This window comes from Nyctibius grandis, chromosome 9 (assembly GCF_013368605.1).
Source record: "Nyctibius grandis isolate bNycGra1 chromosome 9, bNycGra1.pri, whole genome shotgun sequence".
NCBI classification, from domain to species: domain Eukaryota; kingdom Metazoa; phylum Chordata; class Aves; order Nyctibiiformes; family Nyctibiidae; genus Nyctibius; species Nyctibius grandis.
The window spans coordinates 3,637,630-3,658,363 of record NC_090666.1 but is presented as its reverse complement, the minus strand read 5'-3'; the positions used below and the strand labels follow the sequence as shown (position 1 = coordinate 3,658,363).

Below are 20,734 nucleotides of genomic sequence, written 5' to 3'. Positions count from 1 at the left end.
GAATCTGCATCTCCCTGCAGCAGGTATAGGCAACCCCGTTCTTAGCAAATGAGGGGATTAGTGATGGAGCTCCTTAGACCATAAACACTGTGGAAAGAAAAAAATTAGCATCCTACTCCCAGTTGCAAGTGATCCACAGAAGAGAGATTTACTCAGTGCCCACACTAGAATGCTAATTAAGGTGCATTGTTAAGAGCTAAATACTAGTCTGGGGCTTAGGTAGGTTTCCAGTTGCCAGGGAATAGAGGTGGAGAGCCTTGGAGAAAAGCAGCTAATTGGATAGTTTGGATTGTCATTCTGGTGTTAGAGAGATTTGTGATAGCCTTCCCAACTGGTAGGACAGTAAATACAGAGCACACCAAGCGTGTGAGGAAAGATTATTCAGAAAAGAATTCATTTGAGAAAGATTGTTGCCCGTTGTGGCAAAAGACGGTTATTTACAGGTTCCTGAAACCAGCTGCCTTGGTAGCTCTGTGGCCCCTCTCAAGGGACTGGCGTGTTTGATAACGCAGCTGCAGCAAGGCAGGGGACAGTTATCAAGGCAGAGGAGGAAATCCTCCTCTCGGCAGGCTGGAAGGTATCAAGCTCCTAATAAGGGAATCGGCTCCAAAAGGGGCTATGCCCTCCATTCCCAGGAAGCGTGGGCTGGGTGTGTGAAAAGCAGAGCTTTCTCTTCCTGACAGCTTCTTACGGAGTTATGCTTTGCTTTCTTAATAAATGGTCCTGACAGAGCACACGCACTGCCCAGCAGCAGGAAAATATCCTGCAAGTGTATTCGTAAAGAGAAAAGTTCAAGGAAGAGTGTAGCCAGCGCTGATTCGGTTATTTACCATCAATCAGCCTGTTGCTTGGCAGGGAGTGGATGATTCGGAGCCTGAACAAGCTGAAAAGGGGCAGGAAGAGAAGTGGAGGCAGCATTCTTCCTATTTAAAGCTGCATCCCCTGAAAGGAGTGTTAGCAGACTGCACTGGAGCTGGTGCTGAAAAAAAGGGCTCGCAGACTTTGTCCTGGAACTGATGCTGAAAGGCAGAAAGACTCCCCAGCTGGCTTCATGGTGCTAAAATAACCTTACGTTTCTGCACTTTTTGCTGCCAGGAGGATACATGTCTAATATCTAGGCATGATGGCAATCTGGGTACAAACAAGAACTTTTTTCATCCTTGCTGTTTTATTAGGGCGATTTGTAACCATAAAAGCGCAAGAAGAGGAAGAATATGACGGTGGTGAGTTTCTCTCTCTCTCCCTCAAAAAAAAAAAAAATCATAATCCCCCCTGTTTGTATGCGGTGTGCTTATTGTGTGGCTGGGGTAGTGAGTGGGATGGAAAACTCTGGGGTACAAGAGTGTAAAAGCGAAAGTCTTGTTATCCTGAGAAGGGGGGAGCGAGGTCCGCGCTGTGGGCTTCCCTCTGAGGAGAAGGCAGAGGCAGGCTGTGAAAGCCGGGGCTTGCGGCGCTGGCTGCGGGGGAGCGCGCAAAGGGCCGGCGCTGCCGCGGAGCGCCCGCGCTGAGCCCGGCGGGCGGCGCCGCCCGAGGAGCGCTCGGCACCGCGCTGGCGGCGGGCAGGGAGGGCGCCGGGCCCCCCGCGCCGGGGGAGCGAGCACAGCAGCCGCGCAGGGCGGCGTCGTTTGCACCGATTTACGTCTGCGTTCTCACATTCTTTGTTTTAGAGAAATACAGAAACGTGGATCCCGCCCCCCCCCTCCGCCTTTTCCTCCGCCGTTCTTTCCTTTCCCGTCTCCTTTCCCCCGGCTCTTGCCGGAGGGGCTGCTCGGTCCCGGGGCAGGCAGCGGTGGCACACCGCCCGGGGCTCGCTTAGCGCAGCCGCGGCCGTTTGTAGCCGGCGCTCTGAAGGCAGGAGGGCTGGCAAGCGGCGGACCTGACCCGCGTAACCTGAACTTTCTTAGGCTGCTTTATCTCCGGTTCTATTTAATATCACTTCAATGCCTGCAAGAGAGAGATTGATGGTCAGGAGAATGTGTAGCGACTGTACTCTTTCAGCAGCCTGGATGGATGTCGTGCTGTAACGTTGGTTTCCTGAAATGTGAGCAGACTGCTTGTGGGACAGTCTGTAGCTATTGTACTCCTGAACACATTTCCTAGGCTTCTCCTGTGTAACACTGGCTTCTTTTCCAAATAACGCCCCACAAAGGGACTAGTACGTTACCTTACAATACAGTTTGCAATTGTTTTATCCCGTATTTTCAAAAGTTTAATTTTTCTTGTAACTGAACTTCTCTGGTAATACAGTGCATTGCACAAGCAAGGAGGAGTCAAAGCCTGATGAATAAAACAGTGCAACAGTTCTGAAACTTTTGTTCTACAAAGCAAAATGAGACTCTCCTGACTATGCACAGCTGTGTAAGAAGTCCCATAGAGGGGGCACTTTGTATAATCTTGGGAGTATAATTCATATAATTGCTATAAAGGGCAGCATATATTATACATTTTTTCAGATGCATATAGTAACAAAGAAAACACTTGGGAAAATATCGAGTTCACTTTTGATATCTATTTAGTAAAAATGATAGCTTTTGCCTGTTTGTTTTTTTTTTTTTTTTAACAAAAGGTGACTTTTATGTGAGATTTCTGTGGTGTTATTATGTGTCATTTGCTAGTTTGTTGCTATTATGGAAATTATGGGATGAGCCAGTACTGTAGCAACGCCTTCTGGGATGTACTTCCCATATGCTGATGGCCGAGGAAACTCAGAGGTACGTGGTAAGTCAGAGCAAAATACGTTGTAATAAATTAGTGACATCTGTTTGCACTTACTTCACTTATTCATCTTCCTGTTTGAGAATGTAGTAGCTTTTGTCTACCATACATATGAGGAAGCTGCTTCTCCAATGTTCAGTATATTAAAAATAAAAACCAAAAAAACCCCAAAGCTATTTGAGTGTGTTGTGAGGGATGGTTCACAGTGGGGAAGAAGCGGGGCACATCCTGCATGTGGGTCTGGTTTAGTTGCATAAACAAGGGGTTTTCAGTTTTGATTTAGTTCCTGACTGAAGCCCGCAAATGTTGCAGAATGGGGAGGTTTTTACCCTTAGTTTGTCTTGGCTTTAGTACTTACTTGTGCAGAGATCTAAGATCAGTGTACCTTGTATTGTACTGCAGGTGATTTTGTCTATACAGGTGTTTCACTGCTCCCCATTCAGTTGGTCAGATGTGTCACCTGAATATAAGTGCTGTGGTAAACACACATTGCAGGTATCTGGGGAAGCAAGGAGGGCACTTCAGGAAGCTGAGATTAGAAAAAACTATCAGAGTTTCAGAAAGCACGTAAAACTGTTTTACCGGTCATTTTTCATGCCAATCTTGGAAAAAAAATGAGAAGGATTAAATACTGGTTGTCAACCTCAACCACAGCGGAAGAAAGAAACAGCTTTTACGGAAGTATGTTACAGAATTTACCACAATGAGTGTGAGTGATATTGATAGATAAGTTGAATATAATAAAGCAGTTAAAATGGTTTAATAAAATTTAATAAAAGAACTGTAATATTTCTTTAAACCAAACATACTGCTTAACAGTTTTTTTCTGGCACTTACCATTGCTGTGCTTTTAAGTAATGCCAGTTTCTATATTCATTTTTTTCTCTTGGAACCATTGCAGATTGATCTGTTTTGCTCAAAAACACTTGGCTAGTAGTGCTGTATAATACACACACTTAAAATGCATATAACAACATGAAAAACAGACGCTTTCAAACCTAGTGCTGCAAAATTGGTCGTTTTAAGACTGGCTGTTTTAAATGTGTCTATTTAGATGTTATTTAGGAAGAAAGTCAGCGCTGCAAAATCCTAAAAAGTCTGAAAGATCCTGGTTTTAATTTCTGTGTAGGCACCCAGACTAGTTCAGAAATGGGGTAGGGCTAAAAAGTGCCCAGAAGATGGCTGAAATGATGTGCTGTTTAAGCACTGAATACTTGGAAGCCCTGAACCTTTGGCGTAGAGATTTCCACACACTGTATAATCTTTCCTCTTTCCTTAGGACTCAGGATAGAGGAAACTACTAGCAGAAGCAGTGCATGCTTCTGAGATCCTTTCCCATCCACTTGTGAGTGTAAATGTGATTGCTTCCTTCAAAAAAGTTATTTAAGAAAACTAGAAACACACCTTCAGTGGAAAATCTCTCGGCAAACTTGAATCAGAGCTGAAATTGTGGGACTCGCCTCCTTCAAGAGGATTTGTCTGCACAAATTGCACGTGGGCAGTGTTGGTCTGTTGCTACCATCTCCCATATTTCTCACTGCAATCCTACACTTGTCTTTAAGTTCTCATCAGTTTCTGGAACACACCCATGTCTGTGAATCTTGTGGTGATTTATCCTTCCCTGTCCCACTCTTGTGGTGTCAACCCTCCTTCAGCTGAGATCAGTGTGAGCCCTGGTATTGATTTAAAAGTATCTAATTTGCCTTGTTCCACAGCATGAGCAAGCAAAACCAAACAATGGTCATGCCATTTGAATTCATGGTCCTCTTTGACTTCTTTGAATTCTCAACGTCTTTCACTTTGTCTAGAAACCATGCAAAAGGGAGTGAATGGACTGGCCTTAATGGAGACAGAAACAGCTGAGCTGGTTGAATAGGGACTCTTAAATGTGTCTATTGTCCCCTCACTGCTATTAGAGACATTCTTTAGGGATAAAAGAGGTTACTGCATTGCACAGTCTCCTCACTGGGACAGGGAGTTGGGAATATGATGGCAAGGGAAAGTCCCCTGTAGCTATGAGGAGGTAAGAGAATTATTGAGCATTCATGCCAGGTGCTTCTTTGGTTTTTATGGATCTTTCATCTTTGTAAAGAGTCCTCAAAGCTCCTAAGGAGAATGATATGAAAGGGGGAAAAACAAAATCTGTTTTGGTAATTCTCACAATTTTAGCGAGGATCTTATCATTCTTGATTCCTTTTTTCCCCCCAAAGTTCCAGATCCCAAGATCATTCACTTTTATGTGTACCTCTACTTTCTAAATGAGAAAACGTGCACATGTGTGTGTCTGTGCGTGTAGGTATCTATGTTTGTGGGTCTAATCATAGGAAATAACTCAAATAGAAGTGATTATAGCTCTAAACAAGCAGAAAATGAGAATCCATTATTTGTTAAAAAAAAGGTCACAATTCTTTGGGGACTGACTCATGACTTCTGAATACTTGTGGTTGGCTCCCCTGCCTGTGAAAGTGTGGGAAGGAGACTTTACACAGAAATTTCCACAAGATCCATCCTCAAGAAGATTCCTCCTGCTCAGACAGAGTAAACTTTTGCTCAAAATTATGGAATACGTAAAATCGAGGGTCATGTTAAGCTATCCTCATTAGCTTGTTTTTTTAAGAAAATACTTTGTGGTTGAAGAATAATTGCGTGCTGTGGTTGTTAGTGCAGGCATTTTTTGGCCACAGCGTTTACAAATATAGATTATTGCCATAGAAACCAAATGGTCATTTCGTGCTCTCATTCATGTTTTGGCACGCTTACACTTCAGTTCTTGGTGAAGTCCTTTCATCCTTTGCAATTTGTTTCAATATGATAACATTCTATCAGATTGGCTTGTGTGAAATATTGCGGGATTGGTCCTGTTCAACGACAATGTATATTAACATAAAAATAAGCCTTTTTCCATTTGTTAACTCTTTAGAAGTTTTCAGAAGAAACAAACGTCCACCAAACCCCTCAATTTATTATAAATTTACCTAGGAAACCCCTACTTAAGGAGCAGCACCTGGTGTTTAAGTAGTATTTACTATTTCTATCTGGGTTAACTGGAAGTTTTGTGATTTTTCTGTGGTTAGAATTAGAACTGGTCAGCTCACCACATTACTTGATTTTTGGTGCTTTGTGAGAAAAGAAACACAGGGATTCTTGTGTGTACATGTGGGGAAGCAGAAACTCTGAAGGCAGACCTTCATGCAACACTATGATCCTTTAAAAAAACTGAGCAGATGTTCATGGCCTGTGTGCAACTATTTTTCCATATACAGAGAAAGGCAACGAACTCAGTGCCAAAAAATAATAGAGTAATAATAAAAAATAGTTTAAATTCCAACTGGAGGCATGTGATCTATCCTTATATGTACACTGATTGTTTCATCCATGTTTGTCTTTGTGACCCTGCACATTTTCGTGTGTGAGGTCCTGATGATATAAATTTTTTTCTCAAAAATTCTTCTCAGAAAGAATAAATCAAAGTGCCAATCCAATGGATTCTCAGTTGGGTCACTGAAGAGAGAGACTGGGCTTGCACTTCAACTTATTTTATAGACAAAAGAACCTATTCTTAATCTAATGCACAGGACAAAAACAAGTATCCTTTAGTGTAAAATGAATAAATTAATCAGATTAACTTGGAATTTCAGTTTTTGACAAAGGCTTCTTGGAGTTTGAACTTTTCAGAGCACGAGGAAAGATTGTTGCACTCGCTGCCTGAAATCTCAAACTGCAACAGACCCACCTTGTTAAACTGCCCTTCAAAAGCTCTGGTGAGACTGTCACATGCCGAAAGTCAGGTATAATTTGAACTGGAATGTCTGATGTATTAATTTAAAGCATAATGAGAAGGGAATGAGGAAAATGTGTTTCTTTCAGTAGTATAAAGTAAGTTTTCTTTAGTTGCTTCAGAAATCAGGTACTTTCAATCTGGAGAAAAATGGCTTATAAGCCACGTAACACTTTGAAGATGAGAGGTACATCAAAGGTGACATTGTGTACATTTACATCTTTAATGTAATCACTACATTATGTGTGTACAAATTATACCTTTTCTCCATGTTTTTTGTCACAGATTATAGAATCACAGAATCATAAAATGGTTTGGGTTGGAAGGGACCTTAAAAGATCATCTAGTTCCAAACCCCCTGCCATGGGCAGGGACACCTTCCACCAGACCAGGTTGCTCAAAGCCTCATCCAACCTGGCCTTAAACACGGCCAGGGAGGGGGCAGCCACAGCTTCTCTGGGCAACTTGTTCCAGTGTCTCCCCACCCTCACAGGAAAGAATTTCTTCCTAATATCTAATCTAAATCTCCCCTCGTTCAGTTTAAAACCATTCCCTCTCGTCCTGTCACTACTTGCCCTTGTAAAAAGTCCCTCTCCCACTTTCCTGTAAGCCCTTCAGGTACTGGAAGGTGCTAGAAGGTCTCCCCAGAGCCTTCTCTTCTCCAGGCTGAACAGCCCCAACTCTCTCAGCCTGTCTTCATAGGAGAGGTGCTCCAGCCCTCTGACCATCTTCGTGGCCGCCTCTGGACTCGTTCCAACATTATGTTCTATGACTTATGCTTTTCCTGACTTAAATTCCAAGAGATTTGAGAAGTTAGTGCTGTTGCTGAACTACCATAGAGGACAAACCAGTGATACTGTCTATAGGAAGTGCCACAACAATTTGTTCATATAAATTCTTGTTTTATAGGTTGCTTTATGGTTATGAAAACAATAGCATACAGGAAGCTTTAGATGCTGATAAGCCGTTGGTGCTGTGGTAATTAAAATATCCAAACTGTTACTTACAATTATCTTTTCTGAGTAAGCAAGATACATTTTTCATATCCTGCTGTGCTGTCTTTTATTCTTGTAGTGAGAAACAATTTCATTATTCCACTATCCCACCCGCATTTGCTGCAGAAAGTTCGTGTGTTATATAAGCACGAAGACTAGAATGATTGTCAGAGGGCCAGTGGTTGGATACTCTCTGTACAGGGAACCTCTGTTTATGCAGACCCTTGGGATTCCATTTTTATTAGCTGCTGAAGACAGGTATTGTCTTTGGAGAACTGGTCTAAGGTTGTTCCTTGGCCATGCTGCTGCCAGCTGAAACTTGATTGGAGTTTTGGAGAATTTGTATTTTTCTGCAGCTTTGTGTAAATAGGAGAGTTGGGAGAATGATATAATGGCATTGGTTTTATACTGAAAAACTTGCACAGTGTTTTATGTCTTTACTAGTTTTCATTTATAGCCTTTAGACTACGTAACGGTAGCATGGGAGGACTAAAGAATTAATTTGAATCTGTGTGCCCCCGTTCTTTGGATAATGTGGCTGAATAGAAACACAAGCAGCTACTCTGATACTGCTGGCAGGAATTCAGCGTTTTGGACATGAACTCATTTAGAGTAGGAACAGAAGAGTAAACTGTCTCACTGAGGCCTGTTCCCTGCTGTGCAGTAGGTGTCTGGCTGAGAAGGTCCATACAGTATCTTCTCCAAATACTCTTTGGTCATGAAATGCTTGCCAGCATCCTTTAGCAAGCTGACCATCTGAAGTGAAGGATTAAAGGCACAATGAGAGTGTAGTGCAGGAGGAGATTAAGGGAGATAAAAGGTATCATCATGAGTCTGTCCTGCCCCAGTTGTTCCAAGATTAATACTGCATGTTGAAATGGTAATGAAAATACAGGCTAAAAGCCAGGAAGAAACTGTTCCTCATTTGTGGACAGCTCCTGGGACCTGTCCCTGGATAGCTGTATTACTACAGGTAACCTCAGAGGTTATGCTGAGGGCTTTGCTTAAAGCAGTCCTCTCTCTCCTAGAGATCATAGAAGACCTTGACTGAGCTCTTTTTTTTTTTAATCACTTACCAGTCTGAGGTCTCCTATCTCTTGTTAAATATCCCAATAGGCCAAGAGAAAAATATTAAAGGGACAAATGAAAGCAGAAACAGTGAACAGAAGGTGTGCTTGCTTGATTGCCTGTTTTCTGCTCAGCTTTTCTTAAATATTTTGTTTACAGGGTTCTACCAAATCTTTTGATGTAATGAAAATGTGCTGTAATACAATAGTGATTGCTATCCTATGATAATTATGGTTGTCTCATTTTCTGTCTCTCTTAAAGTGGTTCTTTCCCTCAGCTGCAGTGCCTTAAGTTTTCCAAGTACTAAACCTTGCATGTTTAGTGGCTGGGTAAGAGCATCCCATGACACATTGCTGAGATAAATAATTGAAATCTCCCTGGCAAGAGGAACTTCCTTTAGACTAGGACACATGATTAGGTTTATTAGGCATAGGGAACATTTAGCCATCTTTAAGCCATCAGTGCTATTTTAGGGAAATCAGGTTAACCCTGAGTTATGAACATTCAGTTACCTGAATTATGAATTATAATTATTGTGAACAAATCATGTAATCAATAAATTTATATTCCTTTTAAAAATAAAGTATGATCTATCTTTGGCTTTCTCATTTACATTAATGATGAGCCTCCTGTTAGGAAAAATACCATTGAGTAGCTGGGTCTTCTCACTCCTCCTCTAAGACTCCTGGAGGTTTCCTGAAATTCCTCTTCCCATCAGAAAAAGAGAATATACTTCAACGTCACTTATCTTCACATGTGTCCTAGTCCCAGTGGTAGTGATGCTTTGCACAAGAAGTTAAGGTCAAGAAAGGAGAGCGTTCTCTGTGGTAGTTGTGATCAGGCCCATAGAAACCTGCCAACTGAATCAACTGGAATGGAGATTAACCATTGAGGGCTCCAGCTAGCAAAGCATGTTGTGGTTCTGAGGCTGTCCTGGCTTAATGTTGCCTAGCAGCATGACTGCTGATACCGATCTGGCTGAAGGTGTCTTTAGCTGTCAGGTATTATTTCTGCAAGGAAAGGTCATTTATTATAGTTCTGGAAAATTCATCATTTATTCATCAGGAAGCTTGCAAATCTATTAGATTTCAGGTCTTTGAAGAGATGAACAGATCTTTCCAAAATATTTTGGGGGTCAGACTTGCAGAGGGTACTGTAGCATCTCTGTGTCCCCTAAGGGAGAACTTTAGCCTCATTCATTTTGTGTACTGCTGAATTATAATTTACATGGCTGTTGTTACAGGGGAAGACATTGCAGAGTTCCCCCACCAATAATTTGAAAAGGCTGTTGTTTGATGGCTTTATGCTGTGTCGATGTAGAAGCATTTGACTGCTAGTAAAGCATTTGGTTCACTGTCTTAGGACATCTTAAAGTTAGCATTGACTTGAATGTTGCTGTTGTGAGTGGTGGGAAAATTAAATAAATGCACCTGGTTAAGAGTAATGTATCTTTATTGTGGATGAAATCTCACGGTTTCACAGAGTGTCTTCTGTAAGATCAGGAAGGAAACAGGATGTTAATGAACTTCACAGGTGGTAATGAGGAGTTAAATACTTGCCATCTGTGCAAAAATATGGGTAAGAGACAAAGAGGAGAATTACCTTTAAAAAAGCGTAGGGTGGAGTGATGATAAGAGAGTTTGTGTTGTGCTCTGTGCTCAGAGGAGGCTAAAACTAACGATGCTGCTGTTTGTCACACAGTAGGACTTGGTAAAGAAAAATATAGTTCTTGTGATCCATTAGGCAGAAAAGCATGAGGAAAAGGACGAGAGGCTTTTGTTCATTCTTCAGTGATCAAGTCCAATGTTGGCCTAAGTGGTAATTTATGGAAAAAAATTGATGGTAAAATGGAAATTTAGAGGACCCAGACTTGAATAGGACAGATATTCCGAGGACTGAATCTCTTTTATTCAAGGTTTTTGCCATGTGCACACCTGCCAGACTGAATAATCCTTGGTGTGTCCAAAGCTCTGAGAAAGGAAGACGAAGGGAAGCAAAAGAGGCAGGAACTTCCAGAGAGGTGTGGGGTGTGAGGTGGGGCTCGTACTTCTTGAGGAGCCCTTGGCTCTGTGTGACTGAGGCGTTATTGCCCTATGGTGACTTCAGACTGTGGAAAAGGAGCAGAAATAGTTTGTTTTCCACTCCTTCAGAGGCATAGACAGAAAGTAGTTATCTCTTTCCTCTGTATTAATTTTCCATTGAAGGAGTGGCTTCTTTTATTACAAAAAAACCACCCCAAACCAACACACTAATACATGCATTGAAAATCTATTGGTTTCTGAAAGAAAAGGTAATCAGCTTCTTACCTTCATGATGCAGTTAAAGAACCTCCAGTGTTGAAGGTGTATTTTCTTTAACTCATGCAGAACACTGAAGAGCTTTTCACATGCTGTATTATCAGCCGTGACAGCGTTTCTTTAGGCATGTGAGGCATTAAAACAATGTTTCCGACAAGGGGCTTACAAGGCAGATTGTTGCATTGTGCATACTTTGCATCTTATGTCACACAGCATCTGATTGGTTAGCCATCCTACATTTTATAAAACTGAACCTTTAAAACCATCTAGAGCTGTCTGAGTATTGAAGGGGAATGCACGTAGCAACAACTTCTGAAGATGCAGTTAAGACTTTCATAGACCCAGTATTAAAATCATAGCACTTTGATGTCATCATTACAGGCAGATCGTACAAAAGACTCCCAGTTTTACATCTGGAATCTCATTTTGTCCGTTAAAGGCTTTTTTTTTTAGGAAATCTTAGTGAAAAATTAATATATTTCAATTTCAAATTGCATGCACTAGAAAAAGAACACAATTCTGAATGTAATGTATTGCTCCATATTTATTTTAAACATCTGTAATTTAGAACTCTCTCGAATCAGGAATGTTTGGGGCTGTAAACCTACCAGTATACATGCTTAAATTTTTAAAAGAAATTCATGTGTGTTTCTAACTTACTGCATGTTACATTGTAGAATAGTGTAATATATAGTGTGTTAAATATATGTAGTGCATATATATATAAATATATATATATACACAAAGTGTGATGTCTTAAGAGATCAGACATTCCCACTGTATGGGAACTACATTGCAAGGCAGACACATCTCGCTGGTGAAAGTAATGGAGGATGATTTCCAGATGTTTAAATGCTTGCTTTGGCAAGAGTCAGAAAATACTGGGACATGCGTTGGCAACAAAGGAAGGGAAGAACCTGATGTAAGAGGCATCGAACCTGGCAACAAGCAAAGCAGAACATGGAAAGTGGAGCCCTGTGGGAAAGGAAGAGCCAACATGACAGTATGGCTGCTGTGACAGCACTGGATATTGGAATTACACTAATGACTGGCAGAGTGCCGGAAGCCTACTTCAAAAATTAGGACTGAGGTTAGACAAACTGGCCTTTCCCTATTTTTCTTTTTTTTTTTTCTCTGATTGAAATGTTTGCTTTAGTGGTAGAGAATTTTATCTAAACCTGGATACTGAGATTGCGTAGCTTGGGCGTGCTTTGATTTTATGTTGTTACTGCGAAATGTAGGACCTTCCTGTGAATTTGTGCAGTGCTGAGCACAAAGCATCCTTGATCTCAAATGAAGCCTTAGGGTACTACTGTAATATACATACTGAGTCATCGTGCTAATAATATATTTCTTGAATTGCATGGATTTTCATGTTGAATAGTTGACTACTTTCAGAAGTGGAATCTGGCTCCTAAGCAAAGAAATCTCTAGACAGTGAATCACACAAGCTGTTGCTTGCCATAAGGTTTCAGTAGGCACACCTCTGTGGGGCTGGCCATCCTTTTAGTGTGCAGACCAAAACTTCGCAGCTTTACCACATTGTATCAAAACGTTCACACACTACTTGGGATTTTTTTTTTTTAGTTTTTTGGGGGCAGTGTGGGATGATGGGGAGAGAAGAGTTACATCTTGTTCTCTTCAGGCTGTGCATGTTTGCCCTTATGAAGAATGCCAGGGCCAACCAGTGTGAATTGTACTGCTCTAGTTTTTATTAGTGATATCTTTCTAATGGTTTTAAAATTGAGCATATGGAGCACTTAGTTCTTTGGGGTTGGGTGTTGGTTTTTTCTTTTTCTTTTTCCAGCTGTTCTCTGTTTCTTTGAGCCTTCCCTGGTTTCCTAGGAAACCTCTGCAGGATGGAATTTGTCTATTTTACAGGCACTGTGCAAGATAGGCAGTTTAGTTTGTGTTTGAATGTAATGAACACAGAAAGTAAATATTATTGATTTAAATCTCCTACTCAGGAGAGTACTTTAGAACCTAACTTGAAGCACATTAATAGCCTTATTTCTTGTAATGAGATGACTGGTACCTAGTTATGTTTGCCTAACTAACTTAATGAATGAAGACATTAATTATTTCAGTTTTTCATCTGAAAGAGGGCAACAAACATCAGGATCTATTCATCTGCAGTAAGAATTAATTAGGAAAAATGATGTAACAGTGAGATACTTGTAATAAAAGAGTAGTTATCTTAGAAATCTTTTATCAGTTATACTGAAAAAAAAATAAGTGTACATAGAGATTATTTTCATATGAGCAGTGTTTTTCACATCTATTATCACTGGAGTATTAGAGGTATGCAAACTTTTTGTAATTGACCACCATGCTGAGTTTTGCTGTCTTTCTGCCCAAATTCATGTGCTTTTGACTGATGCTTGCTTCTAGTCATGAGTCAACATCAACCCACATACACAGCCCAGTTTCTGGTTTCAGGGAGAACCAGGAGAATCTCAGTGGCTTTGATTTGAGTTTACTCTGTGCTCAAATCTGATGCAGAAAAGGTCACTGCAAGATCTTAGTGCCGAACAACAAGCAAGCTAAGGCTTTCGGGATTCTAAAGACGATCCGTGTGCTTAGTATGGTAGACAAACTCCTGGTAAATTTTACGTGAAGCTAGAACAAGTTCAGTAAAGACTTAACTTTGGGGTAGAATTAAGCATGCCTAAACTGGATAGTGATTTAACATTTGGCGTGTGTAACATCCTAATCTGTAGCTCTGCCTGGAAGAATGCTTCAGGAGCTCTAGGCTGGAGGGATGGTACTGGGGGGAATGTGACTGTGCCTGGAAGGGGAAGGCTTCTGCAGACACAGCTGTGGCTTACTCTAAGTCCTATAAATGTCAGTGAGTGTTGACTCAATGCCATGAGAAGAAACTTTCTGGTGTGATAGTTCCCTGCCTTTCTTTACTGGGACAGGAATCACAACTGAGCAATTAATGACACAGAGTTTCAAAATGCCACACAAGAGAGCAAGATCCTGCTGCTTTTCTTCATGTCTGCATCAAACGTCCCTGCTTTCAAAGCCCTGATGATTGCTTCATTGGGACTACTTGGTAAGTAGAGTTCTCTTGAGAAAAGGAGTTAAAACATTCTGCTTTGTGCTGCCTTTTTTTTTTAAGAGCCTGCTTATCCCATAGGTTAAATGTTTAAACTTGTGAAGAACGTGAGTCTGAAAATATAGCTGGAAATACATCACTACTTTTAAGATAAAGCTGGTCTGTGGGCTGAAAGATGACGAGTTGAAATGAAGGCATGCACTGTTGGATAGTATGTTATCCGGATTTACTAGTCACCAGCTGATACTCAAACGAGCTGGGAAAGTCTCAAGATCCAGGAGTGTATGGCTTCATCAAATAGTTACTTAAGGGCTTTGCTCTTGGAGAGAGCTGTGAGACACACTGCAGCAGCTGTTATAATGAATTACAGTGTAAGTATAGGCTGTCTTGAGCCCACGTGTAAAGTCCATTTTCCAGTTTGTCCTTTTGTTTCCACCCTCACAGAAGAAAGAAATGTATGGATTTAATGGATCCCTGTTATCTCCCCATATAACCAAATAAAACTGAATCTGGTTAGGATTGATGGAGTGGTTCATCTTCTGACTTTAAATGATAGGTTTGGGGCTGGTTTAGTAAAAGGGTACACTTTTACTAAAACTAGTTTCCAGTGATTGTTTGTCAGAACTACCAACTTATACTTCTGATCACAAAAAAATAGAAATCAGAATGGTTTTTTTTTCCCTGAATTGGATTTTATTTCTTTATAAGATGGCTAAATTCACTCTCCATCTTATTCTTGTGTGTGTGTATGCTCTCTCTTTCCTTTTTCTTCTTTTTTTTTTTTAATCTCCTCCCTTCTGGAGGCTGAAAGACTGAAATTCCTCCTTGAAGTTTGCAATACTTAGAATTTTCTAAGTTATTTGTTTATACAATGTAATGCAGTTCACACTGAAATGAAAATACCAGGACACTGATGCTCCTACATTTGCAGATAGCATTGACTTATAACTGTTTATGAAAATGGCAGAGCTAGCTTTAGGACATTCTGTCATAGTCAGGCAAGACAAATAGCTAATTACTAGGAGTCCTTTTGGTATCTAACAAACTGTGAAGTTTGAGGCTAGAACTTGCTTAGACCTAGTTCTTTTATTGTCTCAGTATGTAGAAGGTGAGTTTCTTCGCAGGAGGGGTGGTGATCTAGGTTTTGTTGTTTTTTTTTTTTGTTGTTGTTGTTTTTTTTTTCTTGTCTTCCCCCTGGAGTTATCTAGAATAAGTAAGATGGGGATTTGGCAAATGATTTTGGAGCTGATGCAGGAGAAGCTTCTCTTGCCCCTTTGTGTGTGCCGTAAAAGAAATGCTTCTAGTACTGCTAGCCTTGCTCTGAGAAGATAACAACAAATGGTATCACGCAACTGTGGTTAAGGCAAGTTTAATAAAAGAAATTAAGTATGGTTCTGGCTGACAATAGCCTCTGTCACACTGAAGAACTTAGCTAAAGCCTTCAGTTTGCGTAGGAATAGCGAAGTCAGTTTTTCAGGACTACAAATATTAAAAAGAAAAAGCAATTGCTGTGTAACCTGTAGGTTACACAGGTTACATCATTATGTATGATGTAACATCATTACAGATGTTACATCATTACAGATGACCTACACAGCCCATTTATAGCAATTATATTACTATTTTTTGTGCAATGCAGCACAGTCTCTTCAGGCACCTGAAATGTTTCTTTCAAGTCTTAATGAACTAAACATATTCCCCGTTCCTAAGGATGATGTAGGCGTGTGCCATTCTTCATGTATAGCTCTGCTATACATTTTTGTAGCCCAGTAGTAGATTTGGGGCTGGGAGAACTTGCAGATTTAGCCATTAACCGTACTGGTAGATGTATTACCAAAGAACACAAAGTATTTCCTCAAAACGCCTTTTGCCTCTGTTCTAGCTTACAGTAGTTTTCTTGATTTTTTTTTTTTTCTTTTTTTTTTTTGTCTTCCCATCCTGTGGGAACATGTTGGAACCTGCTACCAGACAGCTCTAGTTTTGGAAATGGAATTGTCTTCACGCAAAATGCCTGAAGGGCGATGTTTTTCTTTCAGTCCAACTAAATGCATAATGAGTTTTCCAGCACCTGTGTTAATCCACTCACTGCTGTATTATGAAGAGTCTGACGGGCTTGCAAAATGCAGGTTTTCGTAGCCTGTGAAATTTCAGGTGTGTGATATGCGATTAAAGCTCAAGTCATACGTTGCACCAGCTCTTTAGACGGTGCTTACTCAGAGAAGCTTTCTGCAGAAGGAAATGTCACTAGTGTGTACGTTAACGTGTCCTGTTTAATCTGGGCCTGGACATCCCTTATCTAATAAAAATGAAAGATTTGGTGAAGCCTTGAACAGGCTGGTATATATGTTACTCAGGCTGCATAAGAATATTAAGAACAGAACAGAGAGTAGAAAAACTAAACATGTTACAACTCCCTTTGATCCAAACTGATGTGGCTTTTTTGATTAAGGAGCATTCTCTCTGAGTTACCGTGCGGTTGAATTCTCTGTTTTTATAACATGTCAATAGTCCGGCAGTTACTTGAAATTAATCAGTTGTTGGTTGTGTAGGAAAGCTTTCCACTCAGTTTAAGGTGTTACCTATGTTTGTAAGAAATTAATATTAGAAAAAGATAATACGAGGAATTCTGGTGCTTGAGGTCTGATTCAAAGGGAATACGTTTCTAAAGTGGGTTTGGGAGACTCTGTGAAGCCTAGTCTAGCTCCTGTGCAATGCACCTCTGAGTCAGTGTTACAAGCTCTTCTGACCTGTGTGACCTGGCACTAAAATTTCAAGGCAGCAATAACATTTTTGTTCTCCAAGCACTGATAGAGATTTAAAACAGGAAATAGAAAGTTGAAGAGAGTTTTTTCTCAAGATCTATTAAAGTGCCTCCTTAATCATATTTTAATATTTCTGTATTATGTGGACTTTGAAATGGATTTTATTTCTGGATTATTTTGAAAGTATCCTATTGCTCCAGCATAGTAAAATGGCATCCCCTTCCAAAACAGTCTACATACCAATGCGTTATGCCCAAGTTATTCATGCATTAAGGATGTTGCACTGCTCATAGGTAGGGGAACGGAAACACAGAGCAATGAGGCTTCTATTTCCAGCTGTCTGATGATTCTGAATATTCCCTGTGGATACTGACAGGGAACACTTGGTAGGGAAGGTCCTCCCTGCAGATCATTCACACAGTGACCACCTTCTGGATATGGGTGTTTCACAGTGAGCTGTAGACACCTGTTTTACGTCAGGAATGTTTAATTGTATAACTCAGTTGCAGGAGGATGTCTTGCAAAAGACTGTTACACATTTTCATATGCTGTCTTATTTGGCAGAAGATGCTTCTGTTACCAGAGAGATGATTTACATGGATGCTATTCTGTTCTTTCGTTGTTTGTTACCAGATGTGCAGCTGGGATTTAATTTATTGCCCTTGAGATATTCTGAAGAGTAATTATGTTCTGAATGAAGCAAATGCAGGCTTTGTACCTTACCAGTTGGCTTTTCTGCCTCGGTGCCTGATCACTGGGCTCCTCAGGGTGTATTCTTTTTGGAGACAGCTTGCCAGTAATGAATGAGGCCTGTTTTCCATATTGACCTCAGACTGTCCATAATTACCTAAATCCAGCCAACTACAACGATGAGGTGCGCATAGAAAATATACTTCATAGAGGGATTTTATAGAGCTTACAGAGCAGCTAAGTTGAAATTACATAGCTATTTATGGGAAATGTATGGTTAGTTTTGCTGTCTGCCGTGCCTTCCCTCAAATCTGCACCATGAAAGAAATAAATCATCTGTATCAGCACTGCTGTGAGGTTGGCTATTTCCATATTTTGACTAGAGACAATATTAACGAACAATAGGAATGGCTTTAGGTTGCTCTTTAATACCTTTACAATAATGTTCATTTTCCAATTATAGGAAATTTTAGCACAAAATGGATTTATTCTTTGATATTTTTTAGTTCAGTAAATCAAGAAATTAATTGATCTGTGTTTATAAACATCTCCTGCCTGCTCCAGGCTTGTTCATGAGCCTGTTACTCTCCTGTGAGGAGACTTCAGAAGGAGCAGTTTTGCTCCGAAGTATGATTAGGATGATGGTGGGGAACTTCACTCTGGCAATGTGACGTTTACTTAGGGCAGTGGAACAGGATTTGGACTTGCGTTTGACTGGACAGCCCCACTGCTGAGCTGCCCCCTTCTTAGGTTGAGAAACACGTTTTGGACAGGGAATTGACTTTTATTTGACCTAAGACATTGAATTTCTTCATTTCACATGCCAGCTTTCCTTGCTCCGAGCAAGATGAACAGTGATCATTGTGTTTCTGCTCCTTCCTCGCACCCCACCCGGCCTCAGCTCACTCTCTGGTGGTCACCTTCCAGCACTGGTTCAAACTGGGGATTCCCAAATTCTTAATTTCTCCTTCACTCCAAAATTCTTTTTATTCTAGGTGAATTATTTGAGGGTAAAAAGGGAGAACTGATTTATTTAATATATACCGATTCCTATTTGTGAAACAAACAGTTGGAAAACTGATGATTGATCAGCGGTCATAATTATGATTCTGAGTTGATTTCTGCATTGGAAGTGTTGAATAAACATGTCCATTTTTCCTGTTACACTTGACAGATTAGCATGAAAGTAAACAAAGTGATTAATTTCAAATTAATGTTTCAAACAGTGGAATTCTATTCCCACAACTAAGCTGATTGTGAAGTGGAAACGTAACTAGGTTCGATTCTTGTACGACTCGGCACTGAACTAGCAACCTTAGATTTTTATATGTAGTGGAAATACTTTTCATGAAGTAGGCATTAAAATAGCTTGAGGGAGAGACACCTGCGCAGATTTTGTGTATAACTGAGATGATAACCACTGTATTTGAATGCGATATTAACAGGTTTATTTGCACAAGAAAAATTTTGGGTGAGAAAATGAGGAATGAAACATGCTTTTTTTTTTTTTTTTAAATAATGCAGCTCTCAGGAGATGTACATGTTTTATTTATTTTTCCTCTGGTCTGCAGTAAGTTCAGAGGTTGGGAATGGTCTTAGGAAAATTGCTTGGAAATCAAAATCTCTTTCACCTGAAGAGGTTGTGCCTGGAGTCAGTGCTGAGACCCAGGAGCAGTTACTGATCCAAGGATGAAATCCAGGCTGCTGCTGCGTGTAACGAGCCTGCTCCATTCTCTTAGGCTGGTACTTTTAAATGCTAAGCGGGTCTTTGTTGTTTCTGAAATCAGCACAGAACCAGTGAAATAAAGGCAAGCCACCGTTTATTTACTTCAGCTTTCATGAAGGAGGCCTATCCCAGGCTCTAGGCAACCTGCCATCAATTATCCACACAATTCATAACAATAAAAGCAAAAAAGCAGCAAACCATACCCATGTTTGCCAATTGCCTTAGCTGAGGGGAAATGAAATCATCCAGGCCCTTGCATTCCCTTAGGCCCTGCAACTCAGCCCCTATCAAACATTTGTTCCAGAAACAAGCTATGTCTCTGTTGGAGTTAAAAATGTACATGTTAATATATTCCAACAGATCATGAAATTTCCTAGCTTAGAAAGCTGGCTGTGCCAAGCTCCTCTTCTATAGACTATAATTTCCTTTCTAAAGAGAGAAGAAGCATCTGGACTTACTCAGTCCCTGCACAATATTCCTCCTCCACGTCAGCAATCTGGAGCTCCAGTGCAACTGGCCAGGGTCAGCTGTGGACTGCCTGGAATCTTCTTATTAAACAAGCCCGGAGTTTTGGATCTGGACCAAACCCCAGAACTGAACACACTGGGACATTTGAAAAGTCCTGTTTCTAAACCAGAACTTGGTTGCAAAATGTCGTCAATGCATGCTGCAGACGTTTTCCTGGGTGCTCTGAGTCTCAGACCTCAAGTGCAAAACCTTCTTCCAGCATAGCTAGGATTAAAAACCCAATTAATCATAGAATGGTTTGGGTTGGAAGGGACCCTAAAGATCATCTAGTTCCACCCCCCCTGCCATGGGCAGGGACACCTTTCCACTAGACCAGGTTGCTCCAAGCCCCATCCAGCCTGGCCTTAAACACGGCCAGGGAGGGGGCAGCCACAGCTTCTCTGGGCAACCTGTGCCAGTGTCTCATCACCCTCACAGTAAAGAATTTATTCCCAATATCTAATCTAAATCTCCCCTCTTTCAGTTTAAAACCATTACCTCTTGTCCTATCACTCCATGCCCTAGTAAAAAGCCCCTCTCTCGCTTTCCTGTAGGCCCCCTTCAGGTGCTGGAAGGCTGCTAGAAGGTCTCCCTGTCTGGGGAGGGGTCTGCTTTCATTCACCTATGTAATGGACAAGGGAATAGGCTTCGTTTAACTTTCTGAGATCAGGATCGAACTGTCAGTTTAGGATTAGCTCAGTTTACTTAGAAAAATTTGTTCAAAACTTACGTTCTCATCCACTATCCCTTGGTGGAAATTTTCCAGTAAATAAACTTGTCAAAGGCCATATTTGAATTGTGATAATATAAAATTATAATGTAATTGGGATGATTGCTAAGTTCTTAATTTAGGGGAGAGGATGGTGTGATATCCCACTTCAGTCCTCGTTCTGTCTCCCTGGTTCTTTCTAGACTACTATTCTTCTGACTTTGCTAAGAGAAAATACAGTAACATTATTCTTGGCACCAGATTAACCTGAGGGTTGTTGGCTACTGACATGCTAGGGTAGATGGAGATATAAAAATGGGACTCTTGATGCACATTAATCAGGGAGATTGGAACAAGATGCTTCCAGTGGAGAGGAGTTGTCTCCTGACCTTATTGCCTTAAAAAAAATCCCAAACCCGAAACCGC

At 40.8% G+C, this 20,734-nt stretch overlaps 1 protein-coding gene across 1 annotated transcript in view; it reads left to right on the top strand.

Annotated features, from left to right (window-relative positions):
• The first annotated feature begins 975 nt into the window (after positions 1–975).
• COL5A2 (collagen type V alpha 2 chain) overlaps positions 976–20,734 on the top strand; it is a 117,434-nt gene continuing 97,675 nt past the window's right edge. Inside the window, exon 1 of the mRNA XM_068408235.1 lies at positions 976–1,223. Within this exon, the coding sequence (XP_068264336.1) occupies positions 1,121–1,223 (103 nt within the window). The 5' untranslated portion in view covers positions 976–1,120. The remainder of the gene's footprint in view (positions 1,224–20,734) is intronic.